This window comes from Haliotis rubra, unplaced genomic scaffold, assembly GCF_003918875.1.
Source record: "Haliotis rubra isolate DU_JTF1 unplaced genomic scaffold, ASM391887v1 Scf416, whole genome shotgun sequence".
NCBI classification, from domain to species: domain Eukaryota; kingdom Metazoa; phylum Mollusca; class Gastropoda; order Lepetellida; family Haliotidae; genus Haliotis; species Haliotis rubra.
Genome location: NW_025767098.1, coordinates 293,908 through 318,389, shown reverse-complemented (window position 1 = coordinate 318,389; position 24,482 = coordinate 293,908). Strand labels below are relative to the sequence as shown.

At 46.9% G+C, this 24,482-nt stretch overlaps 2 protein-coding genes across 7 annotated transcripts in view; one reads left to right on the top strand and one right to left on the bottom strand.

The window, feature by feature from the left end:
- Positions 1–17,020, top strand: part of LOC124288376 (WASH complex subunit 4-like) — a 70,188-nt gene extending 53,168 nt beyond the window's left edge. For 3 of the 6 annotated variants that reach the window (XM_046724888.1, XM_046724890.1, XM_046724887.1), the window contains 7 exons: positions 374–457; positions 7,774–7,870; positions 8,120–8,214; positions 9,369–9,461; positions 12,097–12,190; positions 13,082–13,159; positions 16,194–17,020. In XM_046724888.1, the coding sequence (XP_046580844.1) occupies positions 374–457; positions 7,774–7,870; positions 8,120–8,214; positions 9,369–9,461; positions 12,097–12,190; positions 13,082–13,159; positions 16,194–16,378 (726 nt within the window). In that variant the 3' untranslated portion in view covers positions 16,379–17,020. Of the gene's footprint in view, positions 1–373; positions 458–7,773; positions 7,871–8,119; positions 8,215–9,368; positions 9,462–12,096; positions 12,191–13,081; positions 13,160–13,365; positions 13,386–16,193 lie in introns of all 6 variants that reach the window. The other 3 variants (XM_046724892.1, XM_046724891.1, XM_046724889.1) reach the window with 3 other exon arrangements.
- A 3,125-nt stretch (positions 17,021–20,145) lies between these two features.
- LOC124288366 lies at positions 20,146–24,482 on the bottom strand. Its single transcript, XM_046724877.1, has 4 exons — positions 24,417–24,482; positions 22,441–22,573; positions 21,258–22,020; positions 20,146–20,329 (listed from the first exon to the last, which is right to left on the bottom strand). The coding sequence occupies exons 1-4, from the start codon at positions 24,480–24,482 to the stop codon at positions 20,203–20,205; spliced, it is 1,089 nt and encodes a 362-aa protein (XP_046580833.1). The 3' UTR covers positions 20,146–20,202.

The window sequence follows — 24,482 nt, the reverse complement described above, 5'->3', positions numbered from 1 at the left end:
CATCTTGCTCTCATCTTGTACATATAACACTGATGTCATACTGTATGATCATCATCTTGCCCTCATCTTGTACATATAACACTGATGTCATACTCTATGATCATCATCTTGCTCTCATCTTGTACATATAACACTGATGTCATACTGTATGATCATCATCTTGCTCTCATCTTGTACATATAACACTGATGTCATACTGTATGTGGTCACTCCTATATAAGTGACACCTTAGGTTATCACTGTATAGGCCAACTTTGCTTCTTCTTGCGGAATGGAATGAAACTGTTGTTTAGGCAGTCAGTATGTTAGCATTAGCAGGCTGTGTAAGTCATTGTAATTTAACTTTGTCTCACTCTGTGCATATTTCCCGCAGATGCTTGTGGATGTGTTTGCTCCCGAGTTCCGGAACCCAAAGAACATGCATCTGAGGAACTTCTTTGTGATTCTGCCCCCACTGGTGAGTGACACATTATCAGAGTTCCTCAGCTCATGAGTGACACATTATCAGGGCTCCTCAGCTCATGAGTGACACATTATCAGAGTTCCTCAGCTGGTGAGTGACACATTATCAGAGTTCCTCAGCTCATGAGTGACACATTATAAGAGTTCCTCAGCTGATGAGTGACACATTATCAGAGTTCCTCAGCTGATGAGTGACACATTATCAGAGTTCCTCAGCTCATGAGTGACACATTATCAGAGTTCCTCAGCTCATGAGTGACACATTATAAGTTGTTCACTGGTCTCGAGGGGGACATGGGCTGATACATCCTTGTTGTTTGTTTCCCTGAGCCTGAGTGTACATCAACCCATGGGCCCGAGGGACCAGTGACCAACGTATTTATCTTACCGAACACCTCAATGGTAATTTTGAACTGTTTGAAGCACGGGTATCGGATCATAGTATTTAAATTTAGTATTTGAACAAATTTAGAGTTATCTCCCTTCAATCAATTTGCATTCGCAAAACATCTGTAATTTCTGTACATCATACGTGATTCAATGTTATTCGAGATAAAGAATTACTACCATGACGTACCAAATGAGTTGGGCTTTCCCATCTGGGTACATAGAAATTGTTACTCGCTTGTAAGTGGGGTACATTGAAAATAATGGAAGAGAGCTCAGCCAATCAGAAAACGACATGTTTGTGTGAGGCAAGATAATATCAGAGGTCTACTTGATTGGAGGTTGTACTTAATCCACAAGTGATGGTAGAAGGTGTGTTGGATGTGAATATCCTGATGTAGCATTGATATGAGGTGTACCAGGTCGTTCTACACCCAGAGACACACTGTACATGTATGTATATTTTAAATAATCCAGGATAAATGGATTTATCACAAACTGACAGGTTATAAACACAAAAAATGACACAGTTTAGTGTGACAAAGTTTTTGTAAATGTCCTGTGACAGTTGTATCAATGTTTTTGAATAAAAGATTGTACAATAAATAAACTCTTTATTTATTATACGGACCCTACCTCACGGAGTTACCTCCCTTAGCGCATACACTCAACTGGGTAGGCTCCTAGACCCGTATCATCATTCCTTCTGCTGTCACGGCCGCGAACACAGACGTGTTTGATAACCCATTCATGAGCCGTGCACGGCGCTGTTAAAAGATATGTCTGAGACACCACCTGTATGTATGGTCTTTATTTGTCTAAAACAAGAACAGTAAAGCTTTACAGTTGGTTGTTTCATAATTGTGACTTTGTATTCATACTAAACACGCTGAATCTTTCCGTGGTTACGCGACGTGTTGCTCTGCCATGGCGGAAGTTTAGCGTACATGTGGTCGTAATATTGCGTGATAAAACCAACTATTACTTTCTCGTGGTAACCTTCACGAAGTTTTTCAATGTTTTCTACGGTTTATATGCTGCTGGTCGCCGCTCACTAACACGCTTATGCGTGTTTGTTTCAGGCCTTTTCATGCTGTTCGGTCTGTGAGGGGAGTATCCCCTCGGCCGACAGTCATCGAAGGCGCGTGGCCTGTCTGGAGAAGACAGGCCATGAGGCTGACTCCTGTCCTATTTGTCTGGCCTTTTCCCCGGGCCCAGAAGAGGCGGGCTGCCGACACCTTGTTCTATCGCGAAATGCGGGAGGCGGGAGGGGACCTGACGCAGGTTCCCCGTCTAAGTCCAAACGTGTGTCAAAAAGGGAAAAAATCCCGCGGGCCCTTCCCCTCTCCGCCACTTCGAAAGTGGTTTTGACATGTCACTGATGGAGTCTCATGTTTCAGCAGCAGATGGACTCGATGAAGTCCTTCGCTCGTGAGTCGGGTTGGAGGTCTCCGCAGGAGTTCCTCACCCACTCCGGACGGGGCGGAGAGTCCGGGTGGGATCGCCGGGCTCGCTCGATCCCTCGGCCTTGAGGGCGCCTGTAGATCCGCTGCCTCTGGCTTCGATCGGGACGCCTCGGCTGCTCGGGAGGGAGGGGCTCCCAGTCCCCCTCTCGGAGCTCGCAGCCAGGGCCGTTGAGTATTCCTGGTATTCGGTCCTGCGCACACCCGCCCCATGAGAGCGGAGGCACCAGTTCTGCCTGGCCTGCCTCCAGCGCCTCGACCGGGTCCACGACGCCGGGCTGGCGCTGACGTGGAGCAGTCTGTCTGTTCTTCCTTCCTGTGGTTCCTAGCGTTAGGCAGTCCACCGGGTCGGGTTAGGGTCCTCTCACGGAGGAGACCCAGCCTCTGACTCGGGCCTCGGACGCCTGCAGGCAATGGAGCTTGGGAGGTCGAGGAGCATGACGGGCTTCCGCTTTTGCTTCGCCTTGGCGGGAGGTCCGGCAGAGAATTGCCGAGGGCCTACCCCAGGCCGCGGTGCCTGCTGGTAGCGTGGACTCGACTGAGTTCCGCTTGCCTGGCGAGGCGTTTGCCCCTAGGCAACCCTCACAGACGCAGCTCCGCATTCTGCCATCGTTGGTCTCGGACGTGGTCGATCCCCTCCTGTCTGGTGCCCGAGTAAGGTTTGACTTACCTGAACTCGCGGCGGCGCTACCAGCTTGGGGAGGATTCCCTGTTCGCGTTGTACCGATTGTTGACGAATGTGTTTTCACTTCGCCGCCCTGGGGAGGCTCGGCCTCGAGCAGCTCCCGCTGCTCGGCAAGGGCCTAACTCCACCTTTTGCCTCGCGCGGCGCTTCATGCGCTGCATCGACCTACGAGGAGGTCTACCGAACGCGATGCAGCAGGTGCGGTGGTGGTCCATGAGGCCTACCTCACCTCGGTTCAGAGGTCGGCCCTGGAGGCGGAGGGCATGCTGGCGACGTGTCGCCGCATGTCGTGCTGCTCCGCCAGCTGGAAGTGCAGGCTCACCGCCGCGACTCTTTGCGGTCTGCTGCGCCGACGGTGATGTGCGCAGTCATGGGGATGCGCGGCTGTGGCTGTCGACGCCTAGGTACCGGCAGCGACACAGCAGACCTTGCTGGCCCTCCCTTTCCGCCTGGGAGCCACCCTCTTTCCAGGGCCCAGCAGGTCATACGGAGGCTGCCGCTGCAGCTACCTCCTTCAAGGACTCTAAGGCCTTGTTGGAGCACCGCGGGGTGTTTCCAGGCCCCGTGCCACCTTTCCTCCGCCGGGTGCAGCCTACACCCGAAGTTCGCCGGCTGGCTTCGGGCCGCTGGTAGGGGTAGGCGGAGGAACAGGTCCGCCAAGGGTAGGGGCAAGGAGCAGTCCTCGACTAGCTCCCAGCCTTTTCGCTGGGCGCTGGAGGTCTGCCCCGACCTCCGTTAACCCATCAGGTTGCCGCCAAGCCGCGGTGTCACGCCCAGTCAGCTCCGCTTACTCGGGTCTACACACGCTTCCTACCCCATATCCCAGTGGGAGGCCGCTTCTCTATTCCTGCCGGAATGGGAGAAGGCTACCAACAACGCTTGGGTGCTGGCCACGGCAGCATAGGCCATCTCCCACTGTGGAAGCTGCAGGTCCGCCTCGACTTCACCGGCATACGCCGCGACCGGTGCCGCCATGTCAAGCCAGGGCGGACATATTGCGCGAAGTTCAGGCTCTGCTGGACAAGTCCGCAATCGAAAGCGCATTCCACCGGGAGAGGAACAGGCGGGATTTTATTCCACGTACTTCCTCGGCCCGAAGAAAGACGGCGGGTTCCGTCCGATTCTCAACCTCAAGGGGTTGAATCGCATGCTCGGCACCATCCTTCAAGATGGAGACACTGCGCCGGTGATCTCCTCTGTTCAGCCCGGCGATTGGCTCACGCCAATCGACCTAAAGGATGCGTATGATTCAGATGTACCCATACATCCATCGCTCAAGCAGTACCTTCGGTTCTCTTTACGACGGGATGTATTACCAATTCAGGGTGCCCCTTCGGCATATCGACTGCCCCAAGGGTGTTCACCAAGCTCATGTTAGTCCCAGCTACCCTAGCTCGCCGCAAGGAAGGCGTTGTTACCCTTACCTAGACGACTGGTTGCTCGGAGCACTAACACAGCCAGCGAAGTCAAGATGCTACTCACACAGTGATAGACATTCTAACTCGACTGGGGTGGATCATCAACCTCAAGAAATCCGACCTGGTACCCACCCAGGACTTGGTTTTTCTTGGAGCGATTCCAAACGAACAAGGATCTCGCTTCCTTTGTCGCCCGACCGGTCACCAGAGTTCGAGATGGTCTCTTCATTCCTCTCCCAGCCCCAGGCACCAGCACGGACTTGGCTCCGCCTACTGGGCCATATGGCGGCGACGCATCTCTGTAGTGTGGCGGGCGCTGGGTTGAGGATGCGCCCCATACAGCAAGCTTTGGCTCGGCTGTGGACTCACACGGAGGATCTGGAGCGCAGTCTCACAGTCCCCGAAAGTGGTTGACACCTCACCTTCAGTGGTGGACAAATGTCGGAATCTCACCAGGGGATCCCCTTGGAAATCCCGACGCCAGCTCTCACAGTTCAGACAGATGCGCCCTCACGGGCTGGGGCGTTCTGGGCAGTCTGTCGGCTTCCCGACTCTGGTCCGAAGCCGAAGCTCACCTTCACATCAACGTGTTGGAACTGAGAGCTGTGCGGTTGGTATTCGAGCTTCAGAGAGCATGTCCCGGCCAGGTAGTCCGCCTTCAGTTAGACAACCAGACGGCCATGTCGTACATCCTGAAGCAGGGAGGCACGGTGTCCCCAGCGCTCCGGGAAGCGGGACTTTCTCCTCTGGAGCCACCAGTACGCATTGTCAGGTACTCCTGTTTATCTCCCCGGGCTGGAGAACGCGGCGCAGCAGATGCGCCTCTCGCCGGATCCTGGCCCCCGTGACGAAAGTGGATGCTCGACAGGCAGATATTCACAGTAATCTCCCAGTTGTACGGGTCGCTCGAGGTGGATCTGTTTGCGCCCCGCGCGGACGATCAGACACCCGTGTTCTGCTCGGATACCGGACCCAGGGCGTTGGCTGCCGACGCCTTCCTGCTGGATTGACGGGCAAAGTGCTCTCATGCTCCCCGCCATTACCACTCATTCCCCGTGTCCTTTCACAGCTGTCCACCCAGCCAGCTCGGCTACTTGTGCTACTGGCACCGCTTTGGCCGTCACAGAGCTGGTTTCCGGTAATTCTCAGGTTTCTGGCTCAGCCTCCTGTTCTATTACCTTTGCGACCGGACATTCTCACTCAGAACGGAGCGCCCCACCCAAATCCACGGATTCAGTGGGTGGCTTGGCCTCTGTCAGGTCTAACCTCGAGGCACGCTGGAATTCCTGCAGCAGTTGCAGACACAATTCTGGCTTCGAGGCGGATTCGGACAAACGTTCAGTACGAGGATAGGTGGTCCCGCTTATGCGCCGCTGGTGTTCAGATAAGGGATTGCAGATCCCTTTCTGGGCGGATTTAGTCCGAGTTTTGGAGTTTTGCAAGCTCGCTTGGAAGAAGGCCTGGCGGCTTTCGACCATTCGCGGCTACTCCACCGCTATTTCCACTTTTCACACCCCTGTCGATGGTGCTCTTCTGGGGCAGCACCCTCTCGTACAGCGCTGCTGGCTGAACGGATTCGACCTGCTCTCAGGCTTAACCAGTCCACCTTGGGATTTGTCGATCGTGCTCGATTGGCTGTCCGTCCCACTTTCTCACACCTATCGGCTATTTCCATTCAGTTGTTGACCTGGAAAGCTGTTTTCTGGTGGCGGTAACATCTGGTCGAAGAGTCGGCGATTTACATGCTATGTCGTCCGACCCGGGCGCTGACTGTGTTTCACACGGATCGTGTCAGTATTCGCCCCAGATACTTTACCGACCGAAGGTCGATCACGCTTCCATGTGACAGCTCCTATCGAACTTCCTACTCTTTACCCAGCCTTCCACATCGGGGACCACTCCTACGAGCACTCACCCGTTGGATGTCCGTAAGACGCTCAAAGTCTATCTCAAACGAACGCAGGGGATCCGTACGGGTACCCAGCTGTTCTGTTGTTACGGTGGCGGGAAGGCTGGTCTGCCAGCGAGCAAGCAGACTTTGTCTCGCTGGCTAGTATCGTGTATTTGTGCCGCTTATCAGGCTAAGGGCAAGCCTCCCCCTGAGGGGTTGAAGGCTCACTCGGTCAGGGCAGTAGCCGCATCAAAAGCTTTTGCATCGGCACTCCCCATTGAAGAGATCTGCTCCGCCGCTATTTGGAGCCGGCCAAGCACGTTTATACGCCATTATCAGCTCGATACGCATTCCCGTAATCGTGCAAACTTTGGCCGTACTGTTCTCTCCAGTGGACAGTGTCCTGCCACCCTGACCGAGTGAGTCTTGGTTTATTGGTTTGTTTTGACGCTACTGTACAATAAGATTCCATTATTGACATGTCTGCTAATGTGAGCTCACTCAGAGAACCTGTACCCCCTTTCGATTCTCTACGGAGTTACTGTATCGTTAGTGAGTGGTATTTTTGTTTTCCCCCTACGGTGCTCTCATGAAAGAAGCCACTTAGTGGGTCGGATTTCGTTGATATTCGCACTACGTGCAATGTCTCATTATGCTAGAGGTCGTCTTTGAGCACAAATCCTCCCTGTCAGTTCCCCTCCCATAATGCCTCTCGCGGAAGCGAAACTGGGTCGAGTGACAGGTGAGTGTTATGGCGTCTGTTCAATTTTTTTTCCATGATACGATCGCTATATTTTGAGTGTGCTTGGACAGAATTCCCTCCTCCCTGGCCTCCGGTCTTTGGGAGTCTGTGTTTATGCATAATATGTACCCCAAGGACGATCTCTCTGAAAAAGAATTAACCAAACCTGCAGAGGTTTTCAATTCTTTGAAGAGAGTCGTCCTTGGGGTAGGGGCCTCCCACCTCCCCGCAATTCTGTTCACTGATAAGAATTCAGCAGAAGGAATGATGATACGGGTCTAGGAGCCTACCCAGTTGGTGCGCATGCGCTAAGGGAGGTAACTCCGTGAGGTAGGGTCCGTATAATAAATAAAAGAGTTTATTTATTGTACAATCTTTTTATTCAAAAAACATTGATACAACTGTCACAGGACATTTTTCAGCCGGAAAATGCATAATATGTACCCCAAGGACGACTCTCTTCAAAGAATTGAAAACCTCTGCAGGTTTGGTTAAGTTTTTGTAAATGTTTACGTAGGATTAGAGTAGGGTAGTAGTTGTTTGGTCTACTTGACCAATGTTTGATTTTCCACTTCTGATGTTACGTGCCTTTATTTTCCCTGAATATCACTGAAAGTGGCATAAAAATATACTTGCATGCTCACATGCTCACGCACTCACTCACTCACTCCCTCCCTGATATGAGTTTCTGTGATCTGGTTGTGATGTTGCGTCTGTGTTGTCAGACGGTGAACTTCGTGGAGCACTCCATCAGCTGCAAGGAGAAGATGAACAGGAAGAACAAAGACATGGCTGCCTTCACAGACGACGGCTTTGCCATGGGTCAGTCGATCAACCACATTGTGTCAACTTTGAAACTAAAATATCTAAGTTCAGCACTGATTATTTGTCATTCACAATAAGTATTTGTAAATCAAGGATGTTCTACACATCAACATACTTTGTATCCTCATGTTAAACAATCTTACTTTAACATGTCTGCTTGTGCCTGGTCAGGCTGTGATGCTTGGTTATATGAAGTGTGTGAAGTTCAAGGGAAGTAACTCCTCCCTGATTGGTGTGTTGGTACAGGTGTTGCCTACATCCTCAAGTTATTGGACCAATATCATGAGTTTGATTCCCTTCACTGGTTCCAGTCTGTCAGAGACAAACACCTTACAGAAAAGGTAAGTTGTCACTCACATTGTCATTGCTTTGAGAGAAACTTTTTAAATGTTACTTCATTCTTGTTTCTTGATGCAACATTATGTATTCCAGCTCCTCCGTGTTGAGCTGACCACTGTGATTAGACTGAAACGCTGATCAAAACAGCAGTAAACAAAACTCTCTTATTCTACCTGTAACTATAATAGCATCTCATGTCTGAACATTATGTATCAGTTAAACATATATTGTGACAAGATCAGGTTACTACTGGCAACAGTGATCATGTTTGAACATTATGTATCAGTTAAACATACTGTAAACGTATTATATTTCGCGTAGGTTTTATTTTCGCGCAAAACATTTTAGCGCGAAAATTTATACACTGCGAATAAACCTGTCATTCATTCAGTCTAGCCACGCTCGCCCCTGAGTTGTTACCATAACACATCAAGTTTGAAGACGGGAATCTTACAATGACGACTGATAGTAGCATAAAGAATCATACTTAACTGTCGCTGTAATGGATTTCCCAAAACATAATTAAATAATGAGCCAAATCCCATCGCCGAATTAGCGAAAACAGCAATGTGTGTTGTGGCCGCCATGGAAATTGGTCACATGACAGATGGTTTGATATAAAACAGATTACCATGAAACGACTCGGAAAGAAATAATACAGCAGTATTTTATTTATTCATTAAGATTTTATTTACCAGTACATCATGAAGCAAATAGTCACTTGACACTCAATCATCTCATTCACAACAACCCGGCTTGTTTGAAATCACAAAGAGCTTCATATACAGTAGAAGTTAATTCGTCAGATTGTCAGAATTTGGAACATAAGACTGATGTGTTTTTCATCTCTTCCGTGAGTAAACAGATTACTGTGTACTAGTATATCGCACAGATAGGGATTTCCTGTTAGTAAGCAATAAACGCCGCCTGACAGGTTAAGCCACTCTGTTTGTTTTCAATGCTATTAGTGGCGGCCAAAGAGACAGCTGGCAGTTCCGGCAATTACCGATTGCGAGAATAATTGACCGTGCGATGTAGTCTAAACTGTCAATTCCGCGAAAATTGCACCACGCGAAAATAAGTACGTTTACAGTATATTGTGACAAGATCAGGTTACTACTGGCAACAGGATCACTGATGTTGCTGTTATTGACAGAGGCAGGTATCAAAGCAGACTGGTGGCCGTGGTGATGAGAAGCTGCAGCAGACCATGAGCTTGACGGTCAAGAGATTGGACCAGTCACTCCAGGTGTGTACATCTCGTTAACCTTCACATATATGTACACATACATATATGAAACTTAGACATGCGTTTGTTAATTGGGAGCATTAACCAGATTTGACAAGAAAAGATCATACTTTTTTAACTATTTCTGAAATGCTTGGTCCCCGTGTCTGAAAATGAAGACCAAGGTGTCATGCTATGTGACATGGAGTGCTGTTACTGCATCAACTGTGGACATCCCTGATTAGAGCAGCTGTCAGTATCCTCATCTTGTCATAGTCGGCCGCAGTAGGAACTGTGTTGTAAGACTCAGTGCTTCCGTTCCCCAGTGGCCTGGCTTGTTACTCATGTAATCCATCCTGGTTTGTCATAACACTGACACTGCAACATCTTGCTGATACTGACACTGCAACATCTTGCTGACACTGACACTGCAACATCTTGCTGATACTGACTGCAACATCTTGCTGATACTGACACTGCAACATCTTGCTGACACTGACACTGCAACATCTTGCTTACACTGACTGCAACATCTTGCTGACACTGACACTGCAACATCTTGCTGAAACTGCAACATCTTGCTGACACTGACACTGCAACATCTTGCTGACACTGACACTGCAACATCTTGCTGACACTGACACTGCAACATCTTGCTGACACTGACTTGCTGACACTGACACTGCAACATCTTGCTGATACTGACACTGCAACATCTTGCTGACACTGCAACACTGACTGACTGCAACATCTTGCTACTGACACTGCAACACTGACACTGCAACATCTTGCTGACATCTTGCTGCAACACTGACTGACAACATCTTGCTGACACTGACACTGCAACATCTTGCTGACACTGCAACATCTTGCTGACACTGACACTGCAACATCTTGCTGACTGATCTTACTGACTGACACTGCAACATCTTGCTGACACTGACACTGCAACACTGACATCTTGCTGACACTGACACTGCAACATCTTGCTGATACTGACACTGCAACACACTTTACTGACACTGCAACATCTTGCTGATACTGACACTGCAACATCTTGCTGACACTGACACTGCAACATTGCTTGATACTGACACTGCAACATCTGCAACATCTTTTGATACTGACACTGCTGCATCTTGCTGATACTGACACTGCTGCAACATCTTGCTGACACTGACACTGCAACATCTTGCTGATACTGACACTGCAACATCTTTGCTGACACTGACACTGCAACATCTTGCTTACTGACACTGCAACATCTGACACTGCAACATCTTGCTGATACTGACACTGCAACATCTTGCTGACACTGACACTGCAACATCAACACTGCTGCTGACTGCAACATCTTGCTGATACTGACACTGCAACATCTTGCTGACACTGACACTGCAACATCTTGCTGACACTGACACTGCAACACTGCAACATCTTCTTGCTGACACTGACACTGCAACATCTTGCTGATACTGACACTGCAACATCTTGCTGATACTGACACTGCAACATCTTGCTGATACTGACTGCAACATCTTGCTGATACTGACACTGCAACATCTTGCTGACACTGACACTGCAACATCTTGCTGACACTGACACTGCAACATCTTGCTGACACTGACTGCAACATCTTGCTGACACTGACACTGCAACATCTTGCTGACACTGACACTGCAACATCTTGCTGACACTGACTGCAACATCTTGCTGACACTGACACTGCAACATCTTGCTGATACTGACACTGCAACATCTTGCTGATACTGACACTGCAACATCTTGCTGATGACACTGCAACATCTTGCTGATACTGACACTGCAACATCTTGCTGACACTGACACTGCAACATCTTGCTGCTGACACTGCAACACTGACAGACTGCAACATCTTGCTGCAACATCTTGCTGACACTGACACTGCAACATCTTGCTGACTGCAACACTGACACTGCAACATCTTGCTGATCTTACTGCAACATCACTGACACTGCAACATCTTGCTTGCTGCAACATCTTGCTGACACTGAACACTGCAACATCTTGCTGATACTGACACTGCAACATCTTGCTGACACTGACACTGCAACATCTTGCTGACACTGACACTGCAACATCTTGCTGATACTGACACTGCAACATCTTTACTGACACTGCAACATCTTGCTGACACTGCAACATCTTGCTGACACTGACACTGCAACATCTTGCTGATACTGACACTGCAACATCTTGCTGACACTGACACTGCAACATCTTATTGACACTGACACTGCAACATCTTGCTGACTGACACTGCAACATCTTGCTGACACTGACACTGCAACATCTTGCTGACACTGACACTGCAACATCTTGCTGACACTGACACTGCAACATCTTGCTGACACTGACACTGCAACATGCTGATACTGACACTGCAACATCTTACTGACACTGCAACATCTTGCTGACACTGACACTGCAACATCTTGCTGAAACTGACACTGCAACATCTTGCTGACACTGACGCTGCAACATCTTGCTGATACTGACACTGCAACATCTTGCTGATACTGACACTGCAACATCTTGCTGACACTGACACTGCAACATCTTGCTGATACTGACACTGCAACATCTTGCTGATACTGACTGCAACGTTCCCTTGCAGGAGTTCGATCTGCTTCACTACTCACTCAGCAGTGCGCGGATCTTCTTCCGTGCCGATCTGACGGCCGCCGAAGAAAAGGAGGAGAAAGACAAAGGTAATATACATGACATCACCATTTCTGAGTTGTAGCTGTTGTGACGAAATATTCTAGATATATGGGATCTTCATGGTTCCTCGTTTGTATGGCGAGCTTGATGTCAATGCAACAGGATTAATGATACCATCCCCCAACCCACCCAACCCACCTCCCACACACACCACCACCCCGGCCCCACACACACCACCACCCCTATTCTCTTCCCACAGAGGTTACTCCTGTCATATCTTCCTACGTAACCTCTGTTCTAATACGGACATATTTCCCGGTTCTCGTAAAATCCCCTAGCGGCAAAAGATCGCAACACGAATTATCTCCCTTCTTTCTATCCAATCAGAACACGTGTTACATCGACTTAGATTCTACTTGACTAACACAAGCAAATGTGAGGCCACAAATATCCCCCATCTGCCGGGACTTGTGTTGATGTTACATACAAGACGTTTAATGGCTAGCTTGTCCGTTGTCAACGAGGGCGATGGAGACGCCACAGATCCGCCATAACATGACTGAGTTCTGTCTAGAAGAAACGTTTGCGCATCGCGCAGGGGAAGAGGTTTAGTTTTCTCGAAGTATACGGAAATTACTGAGGCCTTGCGAATGATCACTTTTGAAACAACGTCGCTGATTGCACAACTAAATCTGATTGCCTCCAATCACGAGTCTTGAACGCTCACACTATGAAAGGGCCGTATTAGAAAAGAGGTTACGTAGGAAGATATGACAGGAGTAACCTCTGTGGGAAGAGAATGCACCACCCCGGCCCCACCCAATGTTTCAGTGTTTGGATACTGTAACATATAGCAGGTATACTTCCTGACTCTGGAGAGGAAAGTCTGTAGTTGTATATGGTCTGTCCCTGACATACTGCTGTCCATTTATCTGTAGCAGGACCAGACACTCCAACAGCCAATGGGGATGGGGCTAGTGGTTCAGCCAATCAGACGTCTGCATCTGCCTCTTCAGGTAAGCAATAAGTATCATAATCACCATGCTAAGGTCAACAAAAATATAGAGTTTATCTTTAATCAGTAGTATAATTGTTCGGGGTTTTTTAAAGTGGCATGTCATAAACACTCAGTATAAGATGAAGTTTAGATGTGAAGTGCATACTGGTATCTGTTTGTTAAGTTTTAAAATAAATTCAATCAATGTTTTAATTTTGTTAAAAGCATCATGATACTGATGGAAGGTAAGAATAGTTGTATCTGCATGACTTTCATTCATCTTTGATGTGATGGACTTTGATTCTGCTCTGTATGTAAGGCTTTCATAACTTTCTGCTCTACTCTTGGTGTTAGGTACTCTACTCTTGGTGTGTAGACTCTCTCATGACTGTCTACTCTCGGTGTATGACTCTCTGCTCTTGGTGTGAGACTCTCTCATGACTGTCTACTCTCGGTGTATGACTCTCTCATGACTCACTCTCTCTGCTCTTGGTGTGAGACTCTCTCATGACTCTCTGCTCTGAGTGTATGACTCTCTCATGACTCACTCTCTCTGCTCTTGGTGAGAGACTCTCTCATGACTCTCTGCTCTCTGTGTATGACTCTCTCATGACTCACTCTCTCTGCTCTTGGTGTGAGACTCTCTCATGACTCTCTGCTCTGAGTGTATGACTCTCTCATGACTCACTCTCTCTGCTCTGGGTGAGAGACTCTCTCATGACTCTCTGCTCTGAGTGTATGACTCTCTCATGACTCACTCTCTCTACTCTGGGTGTGAGACTCTCTCATGACTCTCTGCTCTGAGTGTATGACTCTCTCATGACTCACTCTCTCTACTCTGGGTGTGAGCCTTTCATGACTTGTGAGACTCTGTGTGTTCTGCATGCCCACATTATAGTGTTGTGTTGGTGATACCCAGCCTGGCAGGTGGATGTTTCCTGTAACAGCCTGGCAGGTGGATGTTTCCTGTAACTGTTAGATGCAGTCTGTGGCAATAAGTGTTGTGTTGGTGATACCCAGCCTGGCAGGTCGATGTTTCCTGTAACTGTTAGATGCAGTCTGTGGCAATAAGTGTTGTGTTGGTGATACCCAGCCTGGCAGGTCGATGTTTCCTGTAACTGTTAGATGCAGTCTGTGGCAATAAGTGTTGTGTTGGTGATAACCCAGCCTGGCAGGTCGATGTTTCCTGTAACTGTTAGATGCAGTCTGTGGCAATAAGTGTGTGTTGTGTTGGTGACACCCAGCCTGGCAGGTCGATGTTTCCTGTAACTGTTAGATGCAGTCTGTGGCAATAAGTGTTGTGTTGGTGATACCCAGCCTGGCAGGTGGATGTTTCCTGTAACTGTTAGATGCAGTCTGTGGCAATAAGTGTTGTGTTGTGATACCCAGCCTGGCAGGTGATGTTTCCCTGTTAGATGCCTGGCAATAAGTGTTGTGTTGGTGGTGGATGTTTCCTGTAACTGTTAGATGCAGTCTGTGGCAATAAGTGTTGTGTTGGTGATACCCAGCCTGGCAGGTGGATGTTTCCTGTAACTGTTAGATGCAGTCTGTGGCAATAAGTGTTGTGTTGGTGATACCCAGCCTGGCAGGTGGATGTTTCCTGATAACTGTTAGATGCAGTCTGTGGCAATAAGTGTTGTGTTGGTGATACCCAGCCTGGCAGGTGGATGTTTCCTGTAACTGTTAGATGCAGTCTGTGGCAATAAGTGTTGTGTTGGTGATACCCAGCCTGGCAGGTCGATGTTTCCTGTAACTGTTAGATGCAGTCTGTGGCAATAAGTGTTGTGTTGGTGATACCCAGCCTGTGATACCCAGCAGGTCGATGTTTCCTGTAACTGTTAGATGCAGTCTGTGGCAATAAGTGTTGTGTTGGTGATACCCAGCCTGGCAGGTGGATGTTTCCTGTAACTGTTAGATGCAGTCTGTGGCAATAAGTGTTGTGTTGGTGATACCCAGCCTGGCAGGTGGATGTTTCCTGTAACTGTTAGATGCAGTCTGTGGCAATAAGTGTTGTGTTGGTGATACCCAGCCTGGCAGGTGGATGTTTCCTGTAACTGTTAGATGCAGTCTGTGGCAATAAGTGTTGTGTTGGTGATACCCAGCCTGGCAGGTCGATGTTTCCTGTAACTGTTAGATGCAGTCTGTGGCAATAAGTGTTGTGTTGGTGATACCCAGCCTGGCAGGTCGATGTTTCCTGTAACTGTTAGATGCAGTCTGTGGCAATAAGTGTTGTGTTGGTGATACCCAGCCTGGCAGGTCAATGTTTCCTGTAACTGTTAGATGCAGTCTGTGGCAATAAGTGTTGTGTTGGTGATACCCAGCCTGGCAGGTCGATGTTTCCTGTAACTGTTAGATGCAGTCTGTGGCAATAAGTGTTGTGTTGGTGATACCCAGCCTGGCAGGTGGATGTTTCCTGTAACTGTTAGATGCAGTCTGTGGCAATAACAGACCTGCTGCTCACTGACAATTGTTCCCTGCACAATGTCCGCATCTGCAAACATTTTATAAGTCTTAGTCAAAACTCTCTACTCACTAGCATTCATCAAATGGAATAGTCATATGCTAACGTAGAGCTTGTGTCTTTGGTACACCACTCACTCACTTTCTTGTTGCGTGGTACAGTTAACTAACATGGCAAAGTAGCTGTATGGCGGTATGTGCTTTACTGGATGATGTGGATTATATGAGGGATTCATTTGAATACTGGAGTATAATCAGCGTTTGTTACATATGGAAAATTGTTTCTGTTATCTTATTATCATGAGCTGACTAATGAGAAAACATTAAGCTTTTGATATGGCTCTGGTTCAGTAATAATACCACCTGCCTGATGTGTTATAGTACAGTTGTACATACATGGTCATAGTCGTGGGTGAGAAACCAGGGCCTAGAGTTTCGAAGTTCTCTTAGCGCTAAGATAGTCCTAAGTTCATGTTAATGTATGGCACTTACGACTATCTTAGCGCTAAGAGAGATTCGAAAATCTAGGCCCAGATCATGATGTGTGGCAGTTAGTGTGTCCCTATCACTATCAATGTCTGTTCTATTTCCAGATATGCCTGTTGATTCTGTCAGCATGGACAACACAGGTCCTTCTACTGGTGGAGGGGCACCGCCCCACCCCCCCCCCTCCTCCTCCACCCCCACCCCCACCACCTCCAATGTAATGTATACATCCCCTCCCAGACAACAGAGTGATTTAACTCCCCGTCTTCCACCAATAAGACTCCAAGAATAGGGATTATCGATGGACTCTGTACATTGTATTCCCACTGTCATGCGATGCTGTATGACACTGTCACCTCCTACACAGAAGGCCGATATGACAGGAAACCTCAACAAGGATAGAGCATCCTTGAGCTGAACCAGAGACATTGTGACAACACTTCACTGCATAAATAATCAATGATAATTTCCATTAAGTGTCCTACAATCCCATAGAGACATTGAGGAGTTGCTGAATTATCATCAGATGAATCTGTATTTAAAGTGTACATTCCATATGTTATATTTGTATATGAATGTAAATATATATAGGACTACATAGCAGGCAAACACTGAACACAAGTCCCCAATGATTAGATAGTGTGTACATTGTAAGAATGTGTACATGCACTTGAACACTGATAGTTCCCTGTTTGTTTAGATGTTTGTTGATGCAAACTGTTTACATGCCAGTGATCAAGCTGTTGTGGTCCAAATGTTAACCAACCACAATGTTAAGAGTTCAAGATTTATGAGGCTCTATTTCCAAATACAAGAGGAGCCAATCTGACCACATGACGTATTCCTTGGTTTCAACTGCATAGGTTGTTTGCTATGGAAATGTTGTGAATCAAAAAACCCTTATAGAAAATATTAAATCATCATGTCAAATACATACAGAGGTTCTTTCTTATTATTCTGTGAGCAGTATTTCCATCCTGTTGGGTTTAACCAAATTTGTGAAGTTCAACTTTTACTTGTGTCACATACTGACATGCTGTTTTGTGACAAATTATTTACAAAGACATGTAGCAGGAGTGGATACAGCTATTTGAGAAGGGGGGGCACTATCGATAAAGGGGGTGCACTCCATTTTCAGAAGAGTTTCAATGGTCATTTAATAAACTTTCAGGACAAAGGGGTGGGGTGCGCGAACGAACACACACACACACACACACACACACACACACACACTCTGGATCCGCCTATATGTAGGGTGCATTTCAATGGGAAGAGTTTTGTCCCTTGGGCCCACCACAGACCGGATGTTGTTGGTTCTAACAGTTCCTGGTCTGCCGGAATTATGCCATGTAACTGTAATAAAACTGAGAGTTTTGGTGACAACCCCTGTCCTGGACGGCCTGTCGCGTCAGCAGCACCAGCTCCACAGAATCCATGTTTGGTTATGAGTGCCCCATGGTGTCTCAGCTCCACAGAATCCATGTTTGGTTATGAGTGCCCCTATGAGTCAGCCCCATGATGTCTCAGCTCCACAGAATCCATGTTTGGTTATGAGTGCCCCATGGTGTCTCAGCTCCACAGAATCCATGTTTGGTTATGAGTGCCCCATGATATCTCAGCTCCACAGAATCCATGTTTGGTTATGAGTGCCCCATGATATCTCAGCTCCACAGAATCCATGTTTGGTTATGAGTGCCCCATGATGTCTCAGCTCCACAGAATCCATGTTTGGTTATGAGTGCCCCATGATGTCTCAGCTCCACAGAATCCATGTTTGGTTAGAATCCATGTTTGGTTGAGTGCCCCATGATGTTTGGTTATGAGTGCCCCCATGATGTCTCAGCTCCACAGAATCCATGTTTGGTTATGAGTGCCCCCATGATGTATCTGCACCATATTAGTAGTGCAGTGCCCCATGATGCATCTGCACCATATTAGTAGTGCAGTGCCCCATGATGTCTCAGCACCATATTAATAGTGCAGTGCCCCATGATGTCTCAGCTCCACAGAATCCATGTTGGGTTATGAGTGCCCCATGATGTCTCTGCACCATATTAGTAGTGCAGTGCGCACCCGACTGGAGAGAGCATCCTATCATCTCTTAATCTTGAACATCAGTGAGTGGAAGTTGGTGTGATGAACAACGGGGAACGTTCTATGGATACGTAACTTCTTTATTATAATGTTTCCGTTATAAAGAAACTACACAAAAACATTTACATATTAATACAGAAGTTGTATACATAGAACTTCCCCGTTGATCTACCCAGTGATAATATTGCTGTTTGAATTTGATCCAACGACCACTGGGCCTGGTTAAAAATCTGGATTTGAACTCCGATGAAACCAGCATCACCACTAAAAAAGGAAAATGTGTTATTGTCTCAATATTGTGTGATGACGAGGATGTGACCATGGTGACCAGACAACAGACGGAGCATAGTATACGCTGAACCTTTGAGGCAATTTCGGGATGACATTGAGACTAGCAAATGTGGGAACCTGATAAACAGATGAGCTCTCCCATCAGGAAACTTTACACACTATGTTAGTGCACAAACCAGTTATTTTCATCGCTACATTCCATGAGGGTGAAAACCCGCACCCATTGTTTTCATGGTCTGGCTCCGTCAACCTGACCCCGGTTCAAGAAGGTTTATCCTGGACCCATTGCGACTGTAACAATGTCGGAATAGCAGAGCTCTCCTCTACCGCCAAGAGTAAAAATACAAAACTGGGATAAAGTTTCCACATTGTTGGTAACAGTAAGTCAATGACGAAAGGCGTGAAAATAAATGAGTTTAATGTCATCTAGTTGAGTGTTTCCATGCGCGGCTGAGAACGTACCATCAGTCACCCCCACTGATATCACCTCATGAAAGACGAACCATGTTCCTCTCTATCACCTTCACTGATATTACCTCATGAAATACGAACCATGTTCCTCTCTAATACCCCCACTGATATTACCTCATGAATTACGAACCATGTTCCTCTCTAATACCCCCACTGATATTACCTCATGAAATACGAACCATGTTCCTCTCTAATACCCCCACTGACATTACCTCATGAATTACGAACCATGTTCCTCTCTAATACCCCCACTGATATTACCTCATGAAATACCAACCATGTTCCTCTTTATCACCCCCACTGATATTACCTCATGAAATACGAACCATGTTCCTCTCTATCACCCCCACTGATATTACCTCATGAAATACGAACCATGTTCCTCTCTATCACCTTCACTGATATTACCTCATCAAAGACGAACCATGTTCCTCTCTAATACCCCCAATGATATTACCTCATGAAAGACGAACCATGTTCCTCTCTATCACCTTCACTGATATTACCTCATCAAAGACGAACCATGTTCCTCTCTAATACCCCCACTGATATTACCTCATGAAGGACGAACCATGTTCCTCTCAGTCACCCCACTGATATAACCTCATGGAAGACGAACCATGTTCCTCTCAGTTCCTAGCAGATATATTCATGTTTATTGTACAACACAATTATCGTTTGAACAGAAGAGGAGCGTGCCCGAATCCGCCTCCAGACTGAGTGTTAACGTATTAAAGCAAGTGCCCTTGTAATAACTTCTCTTTAACATATATTTGTTTGTTATTTGACAGAACATTATAGGCCACACAGTTTACAGGACAAAGCTGCGACAGCTGAAGGATTGTTGAGATGTAATTACATTAAGGCATTATCTATGATAACTCCCACAAACATAACTGAGGAAGATTGCTGGGCATGACGTGCATAAAGGATATCAAGTGTGTAAGAGTCCTGTTGGTGCAAGTCCGTGCCAGACTGGCTGTTTTGTCTTCACACTGAAGCGTTATCGCAAAGTAAAGAGCGTGGTAGCGGCTATAGGAGACATCAATTATATACTGTGGGAGTCGACTTGTATACAGGCACTCAGGGACATGGAACGCTTGTCCACGATATTGTGCTATTAGCTCCAGTTAACACGATAAATATTAATGGAAATCGTGCAGCATTGGCTTGGAAGTAAAAAAACAGATGGAAGAGTCAAAGTTCAGAGAGAACGAAACTGTTTATTTCTGTCCTTCACTTGAAATTCTGCTGCTGCCTTTATGCTTTGAAGATGACGCTGACAACGTTTTCAGCACTTGTGTCGTCGCTGGTGGCTCGACAAACGTAGTTGGTTACGCCTGACGAGCTAGGGCTTGGCACCGGGAACTCGGAGTACATCACGTATCTGTAAGTGCGAGAGGGATGTCAGAAATAGCACAGTAATGTCAGGATCATGCTATGGAGTATCTTCCTTTGTGGGTGGTGGGGTAGCTTAGGGGTTAAAGCGTTCGCTCGTCACGCTGAAGACCCGGGTTTCATTCCCCACATGGGTACAATGTGTGAAGACCATTTCTGATGTCCCCCTCCGTGATATTGCTGAAATATTGCTAAAAGCGGCATACAACTAAACTCTTTCACTCTTTGTTGCCTGGTGCTGCAGTCAGCAATATTCCAACTAAGTTTATGTCAAGGTTGAATATAATCGCATCTAGACCACACAAGCCTGTGACTGACATGAACCACCCCAGCCCAATAACAGGGGTACAAACACGTTACGTCTCACTGGCGAGGTTAGTCACCGTACGACTACAAACATATATTCGTGGTTTGTCTGGTCCACAACAGGTTACAGACAGGCCGTCGATATGGAGCAGGAATGATACTGACGGAACGCTGACTACCACCATTACAATACACAATACACCTGGCGTCACCAACACTACCTTCTCAGCAACCCGTCAAGCTCCGGGTTAGAATGTGCCTTCAGTAACCCATGCTTGTCGTAAGAGGCGAATAACGGGATTGGGTGGTCAGGCTCGTTGACTTGGTTGACACATGTCATCGGTTCCCATTTGTGCAGATCGATGCTCGTGCTGTTGATCACTGGATTGTCTGGTCCAGACTCGATTATTTACCGACCGTCGCCATATAGCTGGAATATTGCTGAGTGCGGCGTAAAACTAAACTCACTCACTCACCTCAGCACCTCGACTGATGACATGTAGACACACCCACACTGCAGATCGATTATCCAACTTGGGTTGCAATGGAATGTGACGTAAAACAACACTCACTCAACCCCATGTTACTTTGTTGTGTATAATGCTACCTACCCGAGGTTCACGTTGTAGGGCGTGGTGTCCACCTCGGTCTCCACCCCACTCCTGTCTCTCACCCACAGCCTCATAGACCGGAGCCCGTCCCCAACAGCTATACAGGCGACGGCACAGGGTCCCCCCACACTGCACTCTCGACCCCTCGTCAGCCCATTGCTGATGAAGCCGATGAACCCAGGAGGGAAAGGCTCGGCATGGTCAGCCCTCCTAATGAAGAACTTGTGACCTTCGTCCACTGCAGAAACGGGCGAGGCGTCCTCTGTAGATTCCACGGTAACCAAAACAGTCAAAAGTCCTTCATAGTCCTGTTTGTCAGTGGCAAGATACATCTGAGCACCAACTGACGTCTCATTCTCAAGATGTTTGAGCTCTGTGATTGGTGCACGTGCTGATCCTCCGTCAGCGACGTCAGAAAACTCATTCACCTTTTGCGGGTTGGCGTAATCGTCAACAGCAATCAGTTGCCAATGAACGCTGCTAATTTTGTAATTCGTTGTCTGTTTGGGAACGCTGAAAGTTTCTTTAACGGCTTCGCCATATTGATAGATGACGTCAGGAGCGTGGGAAAAAGTGATCCCAGATGTTGGGACGTTGACCTCGACCTCCGCCGACCTCCCAGGCTGCTGTTTGAAGTGGACGTCGTAATACATGGACTCCACGTCTAGGAACACGCTCACGACTTCTTCCTGCCCTTGTGTCCGGAGGGAGGCCTCCCCGACTCTTCCAACAAACACAATATTCACCTCGTGCTGTTCATCAGCTAAAACATGAATTTTGAAAAGTAAATTCCACGAATCTGTATGGTGATAGATGTCTGAAATGGGGCGTCTGCTTTAATGGATTATCTCTATTAATGGTAAATGAGTGAGTGAATTGGGTTTAGCAGAGTGGCTGCTTCATAGGGGAGAAAACCCTGAAGCAATGCAAAACGTATTTAGAACTTGACATGCTTCTGGGAAGCAACACAACACCATTATACCATTAATTTAAAAGCACATGTGCAGATTGAAAACTATTCTCTTAATTTTGGCGTGATAAATGACAAGAGACTCTGAATTGTTCAGACAAGGAACTCGGTAAGAGCAGCACGACTTACAGAAGCCCAGTTGTTAAAACATTGGCTCGCCTGTCGTAGACCATATAAATGCAGTCTGTGACTTAAGTTCATTATTGGACTCACGTATAACAATCCTGGGACCATTCCTCCAGAATACCGTTGGGTGTTCGTCCGCATTGAAGTGCACGGTGTATATCGTAACGCCGACCTCTTTCTTCACTTCAGCCTTGACAAGGTGAAGTTCACGAGAAGCCTTCTGGAAGAGGAAACAAGTTACGTACACTAAACTAGACTGATAGGACCTGGACTGATACCCACACTAGACTGATAAGTCCAGGACTGATACCCACACTAGACTGATAAGTCCTCCTGGACTGATACCCACACTAGACTAATACATGCTGAACTGATAAGTCCTGGAATGATGCGCACACTAAGGCCTAGAGAACCGCTACGGTTCCGGGAATACTTACTGAAAGTTTCTTTAGCTCCTAGCACTCTCTTTCGTGCAGTGGGGTTTGGTGTTTCTCGTTGAAAGAATGACATCACAACTCAACGCTGAATCCTACTTTGTAGATTTGTATGTAAATACCTGCTCGCGCGGTGAAGAGAATGGGGATTCTGCCTGGACAGAGGAAACGTTATAGTTCGAGCCCCTCTCGTGTAGCACTGAAATACAGTGCCATAAGCACACTATACGTGTTCAAAACACCCTGCCTGGTGCTCGGTAGTTGGACATAAGACTGGCCGGCTCCTAGTATACTGGGTGTGAGGCTACTGCTGAGTGAACGCATATGACAGTGATAACAACGAACACATACAAGTAGAAACTGTGATAATCTGTATGACGGTGTTATCATTGTCCTCCAAGTTATCAAAACTTCAACAATTTGCTCAGTATATGTACCAACTGTCTCAGTGTCGTAACGTTTCAAGAATTAGATTGGTCTGCAAATATTAATGCATTAATGTAATTAACAGCTCATATACTTCATGTAATGATGTTAATCAAAGGCTAGACATATATACAAGTAAGTAATATTTCTGTACACCCACTTGCTTTGTACCATATGTTGCTGGCCTTTCAGTATTTCAGAAACTTGACTTAGTGTTTGATTTTTGCATAACCACGTATTGTATGGGTTTAATATTTACAACAGGACGACCTGGGCTACTTCTTGTCCCTTCATCAGGTGAATGATAGAATATGATAACGAGCAAAATATATAGTATGTACAGGAGGCCAGTGAGATGGAATTACAGACTGAGATGTACAGAGCTAAAGGAGATTATAAGTGGTATGTTTATGCAACAGATTAGATTGGTATGTACAGAGTGTTTATGCAATGAAAAGGATATACATGATAGGAGATACATTGATTGGAAGCCACTTATGAAAACAGTGGTAACACCAAAGCATGTACAGTGATTAGGAGGATTACGGGGAAACATGTACAGTGAATTAGAAGTTTATTTTTCTATGCACCAAGCTTTCGGTAGGAAAACAGCCTGATCCCTGTTAATTTCAAGTTTCGCGCGGTGGATCCAGATGGCGTCCATCAATTTATCAAGAAGTAGCCCAGAAACCTCGTGATATAAATATTAACGAAGCTGTAAATCCATACCATACGTTGTTATGTTACCTTCCAACTTCTAAATGTCCGTCAAGCATCTGTTTGATTTTTGCACATAAGTAAAAAAGAACCGTGCCAATATATATGCCTGGATCTGCCTTCTTTACTCAGCCCACGTCTCCCTTCTGTCCGAGATACACGATGACTAACCCGTCCACACACGTTTGCCGAGTACACAGAGTGCTCAAGGAAGACGTCTGATTATTTCACTTATCGACTTTACAGTGTCATCCATCCATGGATTTTCTTGTGGAAATCGCGAGACACTGCGACGCCATATCAAAACGATACCAATTAATTATATTTTGACGAATCCATAAGACTCGACAGAATCTCTTTTGCCTTTTTCTCTTAATATCGACAATATCTCAAGCTTCAGATAATGTACTTACATCCAATAGTTGCCTGTACAGGGATATCAAGAGATCTCACTGTGTAGGAAGGTAGAGATCAAGAGTGACTTACCCCTTCATACAGCAGACCTTGTATGATTCCAAACACCAGCAGCGCCACAGCTCCCTTGGATGCCAT